The sequence below is a fragment of the Spea bombifrons genome, chromosome 2, assembly GCF_027358695.1.
Source record: "Spea bombifrons isolate aSpeBom1 chromosome 2, aSpeBom1.2.pri, whole genome shotgun sequence".
NCBI lineage: Eukaryota > Metazoa > Chordata > Amphibia > Anura > Pelobatidae > Spea > Spea bombifrons.
This window is the reverse complement of record NC_071088.1, coordinates 76,679,966-76,694,562: the sequence shown is the minus strand read 5'-3', so window position 1 is coordinate 76,694,562 and position 14,597 is coordinate 76,679,966. Positions and strand designations below refer to the sequence as shown.

The 14,597-nt window shown below is 45.1% G+C and overlaps 1 protein-coding gene across 5 annotated transcripts in view; it reads right to left on the bottom strand.

Annotated features, from left to right (window-relative positions):
* Nucleotides 1-14,597, bottom strand: part of RPH3AL (rabphilin 3A like (without C2 domains)) — an 86,641-nt gene that overhangs the window by 50,785 nt on the left and 21,259 nt on the right. For all 5 annotated transcript variants that reach the window (XM_053454865.1, XM_053454863.1, XM_053454864.1 and 2 more), the window contains 2 exons: nt 6,702-6,784; nt 1,126-1,269 (listed from right to left, as the gene is read on the bottom strand). In XM_053454865.1, coding sequence (XP_053310840.1) covers nt 1,126-1,269; nt 6,702-6,778 — 221 coding nt within the window. In that variant the 5' untranslated portion in view covers nt 6,779-6,784. The remainder of the gene's footprint in view (nt 1-1,125; nt 1,270-6,701; nt 6,785-14,597) is intronic.

Sequence of the window (14,597 nt, the reverse complement as noted above, 5' to 3'; positions counted from 1 at the left end):
TACGTGTGCATTTTTCTAATTGGAAATTAGATGTGTGGCCATCCTTCCCCCGGTGTTAATTGGGATGTTGTTGAACCTGGCCAATTCAATTTACCCCATTAAATCATACATTTTTTTAAAGTAGACACCCCAAGGGCATTTAATATGCCAGTATTTTAACTCTTTCCAGCTAATATGCTAATTTTAGGACTTGCTCACAAAAATATATTTTTTATATATATATTTTATTTTTTTTTGCCTTTTTTTAAAAAAAAATTTAACATTTTTTTTCAACTTGGAGGTTCCCCTGATAGTGACATCAGTGGGAAATGATTTTTACATTTTACTGGTTTTTTACTATTTTTTTCTAATTATTATTAATTTTATTTTATTTTTTAATTTATTTTTACTAATCACACTGTGATTAGAAAGCTGGGCTCCATTGACTTGCATGGTGAATGCAGTACCTGTATTCAACCTGCAAGTGGAGCCAGAGTTCTCTAGATGGTCTGGACCATCTAGCGAACTTTAAAACTTGTTTGTATCTCTTGCAGGGCGGCGGCCATCTTGCTTGATGGCGAAGATCACGGGCAGCTGCGGCTGTGACCGCTCTCCGGAGCGGTCACAGCCCATTGAAAGGTAAGTGTTTGTTGTCGCTGGATGCCTCCTGATCGAGGCATTCCAGCGACACCATTTAAGTTTAGGAGGCGATCGTTGATCGCCTCCTAAACGCTTTTAAAACGGGCGTCCGCCGCCATACAAAGTATGGCGGATGTTGACGCCCCATGGAGGGGCCAGAGATGGCCCCTTCGTGCCGATCGCGGCGTTGCTGAATGCCTCGAGGTCGAGGCATTCAGCAACGCTTTTTGGGTGCAGAAAGCGAAAGTAGATCGCTTTCTGCACCCGTTTAAAGACGTGCCGGTCCTGGCACGTCAATTGTCGTAAAGCACATGCTTTTCCGTGTCGTGCCAGGACCGGCAATTGTCGTTAAGGGGTTAAAGGAAAGTGGTCCTTAGGATTCAACACTTTTCTAAAGGGGGTTTTCACAAGATCGTTAAGGACCACTGTTCTGACTCTTAAAGTCAGCTTATCCACAGTTACAATACAGATAGTGGACACAGTTACTGAAAGCTTAAACTCAAGTACCCAATTCTCTGCTGCTCCAGACAGTCCACTTTTTCAGCCCTTCTAATAACCTGTAGAATTGTATCCACTTCATTTTTGTCAAGAGACTGATTTTTCCTTTGCTTGTCTGTTTGAAAAGTATGTACTGACCATCCTGTCTGTAACCTATAAGAGAAAAAAAAATTATGTTTAAGAATCAATTTCATATCACGTTTTGCCTTCATTATATTTATTCAATAAGTATTCAACATCATAAGTGTTCATATAGGTCAACAGTCACATCTAAGAATCTGAGTATAGAAAATATAGATAATTTTTTCATGCATATATACGGAAATGCTAAACTTTAAACAAATCTGATGGGTTATAGTCAGTGTTCCCTCTAAGCTGTGCGCTTGTGCGCGCGCACATAGCTTTCAGAGGGAGCACACACGAACCAAAATTGTGCGCACAACCAGTACCGTACCGAAGGGGGGGGGGCGGTCCGCTACTGGTTGTGCGCACGGCACCCCTCCAGAGACGGACTGTAATGTCCGCCGCTAGAGGAGCAAGCTCGGTTGCTAACCGTCTTTAAAAAAATCAAGTCAGCTGGAGGTCTGTTAATGCAGACCTCCGATCCTGCTCCCTTTCGATGCGCGCGGCAACTGATGCTGTGGGTCGGGCTTTGATGTCATATCCCGGCGCACAGCACTGAAGCCACGCCCACTGCCTCCACTGCAAAGGAAGGAGAGGACACAGAAGAGGAAGAACGGAGAGGAGGAAAAGTGACAGGTAGGAAAACATTCTGTGAGAGTGAATTAGTGTGTGAGAGTGATGGGTGTTATGCTGTAGTTTAAACTGAATGTTTGTGAATGAGTGTGTGGGATAGGATTGCTGTTAGCAATTATATATTTTTTTGTTCAATTTTGGTGTGTTAACCACACCTTTATTAAAAGTAAGTAACACACCAAAATTGGACAGAAAAAAATCGATAACAATATTAATATATATGATTGCTAACAGCAATCCCACTCCTATCATGCCCAAGCAACCAGTACATGCTAGAACCTGGGCATGATAGGAGTGTGATTGCTGTTGATCATATATATATATATATATATATATATATATATATATTTATTGTTATTGATTTTTTTTGTCTAATTTTGGTGTGTTACTTTTAATAAAAGTGTTTTTTTTTTTGTTTTTGTTTTTCAAGGTGTGTGGGGGGGTCATTTTTGGTTTCAGTCAAGCGAATGCTAAATTTTCAGGTCCAGAATTTTCATTTCGGTGCACCCCTATATATATATATATATATATATATATATATATATATATATATATACTAGTCCAGACACTAAAGTGGTAGGCCTACACCACATCAATGTTTGGCTTAGTATATAGTGATTGGGGTTATGCTGCATTATTGTCAATGTCTGGCTCAATGTATAGTGATAGGTGTTATGTTGTACCACGGTCAATGTGTGCCTCTGTATATAGCGATAGGTGTTATGCTGTACCACTGTCAATGTTTGCCTCAGTATATAATGATAGCAGTTATGCTGTACCACCGTCAAGTTTTGCCTCAGTATATAGTGATAGCAGTTATGCTGTACCACCGTCAATGTTTGCCTCAGTATATAATGATAGCAGTTATGCTGTACCACCGTCAATGTTTGCCTCAGTATATAATGATAGCAGTTATGCTGTAACACCGTCAATGCCTGCCTCAGTATATAGTGATAGGTGTTATGTTGTACCACCGTCAATGTCTGCCTTAGTAAATAATGATAACAGTTATGCTGTACCCCTGTCAATGTTTGTCTAATGATAGAAGCTATGCAGTTTTAAAGTGTGTGCGTGGGGGTCCCACGTACAGGATCCGTCCCAGTACTCCCCTGCGGACAACAGTTTTTCCCAATTTTTTTTTATCCTTTATGCGGCCTGGAGCCTCCGCTCATGATTCGCTCATAATTTACTTATGCAGTGAGAATTTCACCTTTAAAAAAACATTACAGTAAGTAATACTGTTGTGTAACTAATACTACATTATCACACTATAATGTAGTGTTATTAACCATGAGCGAGCTATACCAAAAATATAGAACAACAATTTAAATGTAACATTTGCAGAAGCATATTCTGCGCACAAAATTTTGGCTCTGGGAAAATTTTTGCACAAGAGAAATTTTCTGCGCACACCACCTAAGAAAAATTAGAGGGAACATTGGTTACAGTTATTATTTATATACAATGGTATGGAACATTTGATTTTAAATACATTAATAAAAAGCACTACTTTGTGAGTTTGTGTATAGGTGCACATTTTAATACATACTGTACCCCATTATACTGTATTACAAAGAGTACATGAGCGACCAAAGGGTATATCCAGAATATTGTGAATGGACATATAGATGACTCTCCATCAAACTATTTAAACACTGTATTTAAACATAGTTCTATATTTATATACATTTACACTATTTAAACACTGCAACCTTTAAATAAAATTTGCACTATAACCAAATAATCTATATTAATAAAAATCAGATATTTATGCTTAATTAATATGGCGTTCAAACAACCTGTTTGTTCTAGATCGCAAATAAGGATATACAAACTTCTATTTTTGAAAAAGTTATAAACAAGTCATCTAAAAATATTGTAATGGCTTCACCAAGAGAGCTGTAGTAACTCCCAGAGATCACCCACATGTATCCCCCTGTTGTCCCCAGAATAACTTCCAGCACCAGCCAGCATGCACACCTTGGAACCCTGCTATGAGTACCCAATAAGTAGACACAACTATCTTGAATTGAGTACAGCAGGAATGAACAGTTTATTGTTGTAAAACATAGACTCGTATATCCACAGAACTTCATTAACATAAATTAACATTGATAAACAGGTACATGTAGACAACCCAACCTTCAATCCCCTGACAGCAATCCTATTGATGGAATTAATTAAACAATGGAGTTCCTACCTTGCTATCTTTGTTTGACAGCCAGGCTGGAGCCATCTCCGAGTACCCCGGGGCCCTGTATGACAGGTCATTCCTTCACAAATATTATTAGGGTAGAGTTTCGAGAACTCTACCCTCTCAGCTTTGAACCCGCCTAATACCAAGTAAACCTAAAATATTACTTATCCCACGCTTATAAACAAAGCCCAGGAATATGAGAAAAAGAAAAAGGAGAAAAGTGGAAAAACTAAGGTAAGAAATGGAAACAAAGTGGAGAACAAGGGGGTCCTATTACTAGTCCGTTTCCTGCCAATAAAGTCTAGCCATGTGATTCAGGTTGTTGTACAGGCCTGAAGAAGAAAAATAAACACCAAATAGTGAACGTGAAAAATAAAATATAAAAAGGCACTTCCTCACTGTACTGCCGCAGCCCGCAATAACACTCCTCTAAGTGTTCGACATAAAGCAACCCAAAATTAGGCGCGCATGTACATATGTGGGAGAAAAAAAATAAACAATAATAGTGCAATACTGTGGGATTCAAGTACTATGTGTACGTGTAATGTATGCACTCACAAAAGTACGGATGGTCAAGGCTCTTCAGAATAAAATTCTTTCTTTATTTCTTCTTGTAGCTAAAAAATTTGATAAAAAGAGAACGGCCAATGGTGCAGTAAATTCCTGTAATTGTTATAGGAAATTAAAAATGCACTTACAAGATGGTCGATTTTCAGGCACTTCAACTAAAAGTCCAAAGTTAAAAGCAATGGAATCAACAGCATCAAATAGTCCTCGTAGGTAGTCCTCAACGCGTTTCGCCTGTCGGCTTCCTCAGGAGAACAGTTTCTTTCCGAAAAATTCCTGTACAGGCCTGCATTCTCCCAGTGGAAGGGTGTATGAAGGAGATTGACCACCAGCCACAAAGTCCGATGAACTGTTTTCTTAAAGGGCTACCCCACCAAATGTTGAGCAAGGTGCGCACCTCCCCACGGCACTCCCAGCAGCTGGCCTCAGTTCCCGGGATCATCCTGCTCACTCTGCTCGGGGTATGGCACCGATTAGATATTTTCTTGTATCTTGTATCTTGGATGCGATCAAGCAGGAGTGAGACTATTTGCAGATCTTAGTCCACTGCTCATCTGACAGGTAAAGATCTAGCATATCTTCTTACCCATGAACGATGCAGGTGAGGCAAGGCCACTCGTCCGAAGCAATTTGTAAATCAGAGAGACCACTATCTTGGACAAGGTCTCCTGGGAGCACAATTTCTCAAAGTTGGTAAGATCTTATAAAAGTTTGTCTCAGAGGAAGAGAGGAGATATAGTGGGATATCTGGAAATACCAGAGCCCCTCTAACCCTGTAGAGATACCACCCAGCCTCACACGATACAGTGATTTCACAGCCCTCCTCCATCAGGGAGGAGATCCTAACAAGGGAACTCCAAGGAACCCCAGCACCAGTCCTTGAGAAAGTCAGACAGAGATAACAGTGGAGACAGCTAGGAAGACATTACATATCCCACACCTCTGGACAGCCAGACCCTCATTGTGGCCTCAACCACTAGGTGCCACCTAAACAGTCTCCCCAGGAACTTTTGCCAAAGCCAAATCCCAGAGCATGGGGTCAATGAAGCCCTGGACTGTTCCAGGGTGATCCATCTGTAAGGTTTGTAGATGGAGCTAGCAGATGGGTAAGCCAACTAGCAAACACCTATGACTCAAATGAGATAAGCAGAATGCAGACACTAGGCCCAAGTAACTATTTATAGTTTTTATACATTCATTTTAACATTGATGCCAAAATAAAAGATTTCTATATGGAGGATATTGTTCTCTTTCTTCCATTGAGCATCCGCCGTCATAAGTCTGGAGGCACCTGGAGATTCGGGGCATAATTTCTGAAGAGCTTTTCACTACCTTCTCTTTTGTGAGTGTATTCAACACCTGGAGAGGGAATACTGATTTGGACTGTATTGCATTATTGGTTGTGTTTATGTTTTTTTCTTTAAGACATTTGCCTCAAGATTGACTGAACCATTTGTATACACCAGGTTCTGTTTGATTTTTATTACATTTAACACAGAGCGCACTTTATCACATTTTTGGAAGTTTGCTGTGCATTGTTTTATTATATGTGGACGGGGAAACAACACGAATAAGGTGCAGCAGGTGTTGTGGGTAGGCACAGGAAAGGTCACCTTTTTTTGCTGTGTGACATTGTGTATTGTGTATTATTTGTATCAACATAAATGGTGTTCAAAGCCCCGACAGTGCTATTGGGAGCCTTCTATCTGGGGACACACCCTGTCTGGTCAGGATGGATCAGCTGGGGGAGAATCTGCTGTAATCTAAATCCCAGGATAAGTATCCATATTTTAAACATATTTCGCACCTTTTATTTTTACAGGACTTTTCAGGGACATAAGACATATTGGTATTTGGAAAAATTGAATGTGATCAACATGCAGCTTTTTAGGACCAATTAGTTATGCAGATATCTAAACACTATTAGCAGGAAATGTTTTAAACTTTACAGTTTATAAGTAAAACATTGATATGATGAAGTACACATAGAAAATGAATGTACTAGATATGGGAACAAAACAATAATAATAAGTTAAAAGTAACTAAGTAAAAAATGTAAACATACTTAGCTCTGAGGGCTAGCTGACGATCATTTGGACATACCCACTTATCAGTTCCAGTGCCAAAAATTGTATCAGTCATGATGACCTGTTAAAAAAAAATAAAAAAAAATCAAGAAAGATGTTTTTACCATTTCCAATTTATTAAAATAAACCTAGAAAAATACATTATTGCACAAAATGTTATTATATATATATATATATATATATATATATATATGAAATGCAAATTGCTAAATTGATAGAAATAATATCAAGAGGGTCAGAATAAAGCACAGAAATGCCAGAACTGCAAAAGGTTTAAGAGATCATTCATACTACATAGGATTTTCCATGGATAATAGAATAAACAACATATGAATAATGATTTTCTTGTTAGAATTAGGACTAATGTAGTTTTACTTTAATAGAGGGCCTACATGAATAATGGTGAAGTCAGGGTATGCAAAACTATTGTGAATGTAATAACATTGTTGGACTGGACCAGTGAAGAAATGACTTATTTATAATTAGAGTATAAGCATGTAATTAAAATGACACACATTTTCTATTTCTTCTGTCTGCCCCCCCCCCTTCCTTTCTATCATCTCTTACTCTCTAGCCCTCTCCCCCACCCCACAGCACTCTCTGGCAACCTACCTCCAGCACACAACACTATCCAGCACCACACTCAAAACAGTATTTTCTCCCTGGACACAGCACTATGTGGTAGCCCCTACTTCCACTCTTTAAAGCACAAAGGGGCTGATCAAGGCCAGGTGGGTCCCTGAGGCAACTGTTACAAGGGTCCCCTTCAGAATAATTATACATACCATATCTCCCAAAAGGGAGTACACCCCTCACATTTTTGTAAATATTTTATTATATCTTTTCACGTGACAACACTGAAGAAATGAGACTCTGCTACAATGTAAAGTAGTGAGTGTACAGCCTGTATAAACAGTGTAAATTTCCGGTCCCCTCAAAATAACTCAACACACAGCCATTAATGTCTAACACCTTGGCAACAAAAGTGAGTACATGTCAGGGACTGGGTCCATACAGATGACTATATGTCAGGAACCGGGTCCATACAGACGACTGTAATGACCCAAAGATTGTGTTCAGGAGTTATTGTGCAGTAGCGGAGTCACAGGACAGGGCCTGGTGCAGCCACATACCAGCAACCTGACATAGCAGCTGATGTTGTCCAGAACAGAGCAGAACGTGGAGATATCCTGCAGGCACCCTGGAGCAGGCATGACACATAGCACTAGAATCATATGCAGGATGCTGCAGGCTGGGAGAATGAAAGCTAAGCAGAGTATCAACAGAAACGTAGCAAGCAAGGAGGACAGAGCAAGGAGCAGGGAGACCGAGCAAGGAACATAACCAGACAAGACATACATGATACAGGGCACAACAAAGGACAGGGAACAAGGCAAGGAACACAGGGGAAGGAGTAAGGAGCCGGAATCCTCGGACGATTCTCCTTTAAGCAAGGATAGGACATCTTAACTGGGACATGGGGAAAGGAGAGAGGAACCGATATCCTCAGATGATTCAGGGAAGGAGGGCAAAGGTACATAAGAGACAAACATGCCTAGGACTATGTGATAACAATTGGAGATTCCGTTACATCATATTGCCATAGTATGCTTAGCCCACCACTACGCCAAAGTACTCCAATATTCGGTGGGTCCTAACGCTAAACCCTGCTTACTAAATCACTAATAAGCTGAAACCAAACATTGAATCTAAACACAAAACCAAGGACATCACAGGTTGCCACTGGAGTCCTCTTCCACTCCTCCATGACCACATCACGGAGCTGGTGGATGTTAGAGACCTTGCACTCCCCCACCTTCCATTTGAGAATGCCCCACAGATGCTCAATAGGTTTTAGGTCTGGAGACATGCTTGGCCAGTCCATCAACTTTGCCCTCAGCTTCTTTAGGAAGGCAGTGGTCGTCTTGGAGGGTTGTTTGGGGTCGTTATGTTGGAATACTGCCCTGCGGCCCAGTCTCCAAAGGGAGGGTGTGACAGAACGACCTGTCATACAGGGCCCCAAGGTAGACAGAGATGGCTCCAGCCTGGCTGCATAACAAACATGGCTCAAGCAGTTACTCCATTGTGTTAACAAATCCCATTAACAGGATTACTGCCAGGAGGATATTCAGTAGCCAAAGGGGATTAAAGGTTGGGTCGTCTACATGTACCTGTTTATTAATGTTAATTCAATTATGTGGATATATAAGGCTATGTTTTACAACAATAAAATGTTCCATTTGTTCTTCACAATCATGGTGGTCGTGACTACTTTTGTGATCTAAGACAAAGATCCATCTATTAGCCTTTTGAGGCCGGAGACTATCCTGGAGGGACAGACGAAGGATTCATAGGATATCTATAACCCTAACTAAGCAACCCATTACACTGGTGGCAAGCGGTGGAAACCTTCTTCTTACTGTCCCAGAAGGATGGCAGATAACTATCGGGTCCTCAACGTACCAGTCCTGCAGGACCTACTGGCCCGCCGAGGCAGAGAAACTGCCGGAATGAAAAAGAGTGAATTGATCGCAGCCCTGGTAAACCTAGATCAGGAGGACGAAAGACCGATCAGCCCCTTGGACCAGGGTATGATACCCAGCTTCTCGACAGGTCATACGCCTCCCCTTCCCGAGGAACATGATGTGGTCGACCAGAGGGTGAAAAGGAGGCTAGCCAACTATGGGGCTAACCCTCCCTTTGAGGTGGTGGATCGCATCACACAAGCAGCAGAAAGGGAAAGAGCAGAGGAATTGCGGGTCCAACCCAGCGGGAACAGCTGTGGTGACTCTCCAGCAGTTCGGAGCACAAGCACCAAGCACAGACTAAAGGTTACCCATCAGTCCTTTCAGACATTTGATGACCTGAAGGGCGACATCGATGGCTTCCTGCAAGACTTCGAACGTCAGTGCAAGCTCCATGACATTGAGGACCGAGATTGGGTTCCTGTCCTAGCGGGGAAGCTCACGGGGAGAGCCGCTGAGGCGTATCGTGCCATACCCGACGAATGCAGTAAGGACTACTTTGAAGTCAAACAACGACTTTTGGCACGGTATGCTATCACCCCCGAGACTTACCGCCGGAGGTTCCGTGAACAACGCATGGGTCCTAAAGATACGCATGTGGAATGGGCACACCGGATGAGCCGGGCAGTCCACAGCTGGCTGCAGGGATGCGAGGCAGTCACAGCCGAAAAAGTGATCCAGCAATTTTTAATGGAGCAATTTTTTCAACTGGCAGCCGGAGACATCAAGGACTGGGTAAGAGACCATGACCCTACCACTGTGGAAGAGGCGGCTCATTTAGCAGACAAATATGTGGACATCCGCCGCCCTCTGACCCGTACTCACTACCCTTGCCCCGCTACCCAGCCAAACCCTACCATGGCACAACAGCATTCCCCTGCCCCGGGACCCCAGAGACTGTTTTCCACCCCCGTCCCACGTTCTTATGCACGCCCCCCCCGGATCCTTAAGCCTGCCACTGGATGTTTTCAGTGCGGGCAGTCGGGGCACATCAAGCGGAATTGCCCAAACCTATGTCCCCGGCCAGCTCCCTCCGGGCCTCGCTATGCTGGCACCACAACTCCTTTCCTACACCGGCAGGCTCATTGCGTGAGCCATCCCCCTGTGGTTACTGGGGACCTGATGTCTTTTGACCCTGTTGATAACCCTGTCCCAGCTGAGGATTGTACCCCTGTTTGGGGCTATACCCAGGATGTATCCCTCATACAACAGCCTAACATGGATAATAGAGAGCACCACTATCAGCCGGTCCTTATAAACGGGAGACAGGTCGAGGGTCTGAGGGACACTGGGGCTACCCTCACACTCGTACAACCTGGAGTACTGGAAAACATAGAGCCCCTGGATTACAAAATCAACGTTCGAGTAGCAGGGGGACAAGTCCATGAAACTCCCATGGCACGGGTCCACTTGGACTGGGGTGCAGAAAATGGATACCGGGATGTGGGCATTATGCACGGACTCCCCACCGATGTGCTCCTGGGCAATGACTTGGGACTGCTAGAAAGCCGCTTTGTACCTCGCAATCCAGATCTCACAGCCACCTGCTCTGCTGTAACCCGAGCCCAAGCACGCACGGAGGGAACCCCAGTAAGTTCTGACCCTGACCCCCCACCCCTGACTGACTCCCTTCCTTGGCCCAATCCAGACGTGTTCAAGCAGGCTCTCCTGTCTGACTCCACGCTACAACGTTACCGTACTAGGGCTGCCACGGGGGAAATAGGCAAGCACAAGGACCGCATTCTATGGAAAGATGGGCTCCTGTACCGGTCACCCTTAGAAGACACCTCTGATCCCCACACTGTTACACCCCTACAGTTAGTCGTCCCCGCTCCCTACAGAGTTCCCCTCCTCGCCCTAGCTCATGCTGCCCCCTTAGCCGGTCACTTAGGTAGTACCAAGACCCGTCGCCGGCTATCAAAAACATTTTTCTGGCCGAAATTGTCTCAGGATGTTGCACAATATTGCCGCACCTGTGATCTATGCCAACGGGTAGGAAAGCGAGGAGACTCTTCCCGTGTGCCCCTAAATCCCCTACCCCTGATCAGCGAACCCTTTCAGAGGGTGGCGATTGACCTCATAGGACCACTGGCTAAACCAAGCAGGTCTGGTAAGAGGTATATCCTCACAGTGGTCGACTATGCTACCCGATACCCTGAGGCAGTAGCCCTCCCCAACATAACCACTGAAACGGTGGCTGATGCCTTAATAGGAATCTTCACCCGGGTAGGCTTTCCCCGAGAGGTTTTATCCGACCAAGGCACCCAGTTCCTCTCAGATCTGCTACAGCAGGTGTGGACCCTCTGCGGCGTTAAAGCCCTCCACACCACCCCATATCATCCCCAGGGTAACGGACTCTGTGAGCGCTTTAATGGAACACTCAAACAGATGATCCGAGTCTTCATAGCCCAGCACACCGATTGGGAAAGGTTTCTTCCCCATCTCCTCTTTGCCTACCGTGAAGTTCCACAGGAATCAACAGGGTTCTCACCATTTGAGTTACTGTATGGTAGACCCATACGCGGGCCCCTGGACATTCTGCGAGAATTTTGGGAAGGAAAGGGCGATCCCGAGGAGACCCCGGTGGTCACCTATGTGGTAGAACTTAGGGACAAGCTGGCCAGGCTCATGGATCTAGCACAGGGGCACCTCAGAATAGCACAGAAAAGACAGAAAGAGTACTACGATGCCCACTCTACCCCCCGGGAACTACAGCTAGGGCAGAAGGTACTCCTACATCGTCCCACCCGACAAAATAAGCTGCAGACAGCTTGGGAAGGACCATACGAGGTAGTCGCCAAGAAAGGGACCACCACGTACGTGGTAGCAAAAGGGGCACACCTTGAGGTCAAACGCGTGTCCCATATAAATGCCCTCAAGCTATACCACGAAAGACCTGCGGATATAGCGGCCATATGCACCCCCTCTTTTACGGAAGAAGGGAATAAGGCGCTGCCGGACCTACTGGCCGAAACCAAAGCCCCTAGCTCCCTTGATCAGGTCCAAATCGGACCGGCCTTACAACCCCAGGAGGTCACCCTATTACAAAAGATGCTCCAAGCCCGTAGCCCCCTATTCTCAGCCCTTCCTGGCATAACACACTTAGCCACCCATCCCGTAGAGACCCCCGGCCAGACACCACTACGTCAACCCGCTTACCGGGTACCTGAAGCAGTTAAGGGACATATTCACAAAGAGCTAGAGGAAATGAAGGTACTGGGAGTCGTAGAACCCTCCTGCAGCCCATGGGCTTCCCCTGTAGTCCTCATCCCCAAAAAGGATGGTTCCACCCGGTTCTGTGTAGACTACAGACGACTTAATGAAAAGACTGTCACGGATGCTTACCCGATGCCCCGAGTAGATGACCTCCTTGACAAACTGTCCGGGGCCAAATGGGTATCCACCCTCGACCTAAGTCGAGGGTACTGGCAAATTCCTCTGACCGAAGACGCTGCCCCTAAGTCAGCGTTTATCACCCCGTTCGGACTGTACCAGTTTAAGGTCATGCCCTTTGGAATGAAGAACGCCCCTGCTACTTTTCAGAGGCTGGTAGATCAACTCCTCGAGGGGCTGCAGGAGTTTGCATGTGCGTACCTGGACGACATAGCGGTCTTCAGCAGCTCCTGGAAGGAACATCTCCAGCACTTGGAGCAAGTATTAGACCGTATCCAGCAGGCAGGGATGACAATCAGACCGGATAAGTGTCAGCTAGGTATGGGGGAGGTACAGTACCTAGGACACCGAGTGTGGGGGGGGAAACAGCGACCCGACCCTGCCAAGATAGACAGTATAGTCCACTGGCCGGTGCCACAGACCAAAAAGCAAGTCTTGGCGTTCTTAGGAATAGCGGGGTATTACAGAAAGTTCGTACCCCACTACAGCTCCATAGCTAAGCCCCTGACAGACCTCACCAAAAAAGCCCGGCCCAAGACAATACTGTGGTCGCCAGAGTGCAGCCAAGCTTTCAACCAACTTAAGTCTGCACTGGGAAAAGCCCCAGTCTTAGCAGCTCCTGACTTTAACCGTCGCTTTCTCGTTCACACAGATGCCTCCATGTTCGGGCTCGGAGCTGTATTGAGCCAGGTTAACGACAAAGGGGAAGAGCACCCAGTAGCATACCAAAGTCGCAAGCTATTGGACCGGGAGGTAGGGTATGCGGCCATTGAAAAAGAGTGCCTTGCACTCGTGTGGGCCCTCAAACGATTTCAACCCTACCTCTACGGAAGGGAATTCACCGTTCTTACAGACCACAACCCCCTGGTCTGGCTCAACCGGGTGAGCGGAGACAATGGACGTTTGTTACGGTGGAGTCTCTCACTCCAACCCTTCAACTTTACGGTACAATACCGCCCCGGGAGGCAAAACCAGAATGCTGACGGACTATCCCGACAACTGGATGTATAACTTTTACCCTGAATGTTTTGTTATTGTTGAAGTTGTAAGCCACCCCCGAACTTACTCGTGTGAGTAACCCCGGGTCTGGCTCTCCCAAAAGGGGGAAGTGATGTGACAGAACGACCTGTCATACAGGGCCCCAAGGTAGACAGAGATGGCTCCAGCCTGGCTGCATAACAAACATGGCTCAAGCAGTTACTCCATTGTGTTAACAAATCCCATTAACAGGATTACTGCCAGGAGGATATTCAGTAGCCAAAGGGGATTAAAGGTTGGGTCGTCTACATGTACCTGTTTATTAATGTTAATTCAATTATGTGGATATATAAGGCTATGTTTTACAAAATGTTCCATTTGTTCTTCACAATCATGGTGGTCGTGACTACTTTTGTGATCTAAGACAAAGATCCATCTATTAGCCTTGAGGGGATCATGCTCTGCTTCAGTATGTCACAGTACACATTGGCATTCATGGTTCCCTCAATGAACTGTAGCTCCCCAGTGCCGGCAGCACTGATGCAGGCCCAGACCATGACACTCCCACCACCACGCTTGACTGTAGACAAGACACACTTGTCTTTGTACTCTTCATCTGGTTGCCGCCACACATGCTTGACACCATCTGAACCAAATATGTTTATCTTGGTCTCATCGGACCATAGGACATGTTTCCAGTAATCCATGTCCTTAGTCTGCTTGTCTTCTGCAAACTATTTGTGGGCTTTCTTGTGCATCATCTTTAGAAGAGGCTTCCTTCTGGGATGACCAATTTGCAGACCAATTTGACGCAGTGTGTGGCATATGATCTGAGCACTAACAGGCTGACCCCCCAACCCTTCAACCTCTGCAGCAATGCTGGCAGCACTCATATGTCTCTTTTCCTAAAGACCTCTGGATACTCAACTTCTTTGGTCGACCATGGTGAAGCCTGTTCTGAGTGGAACCTGTCCTGTA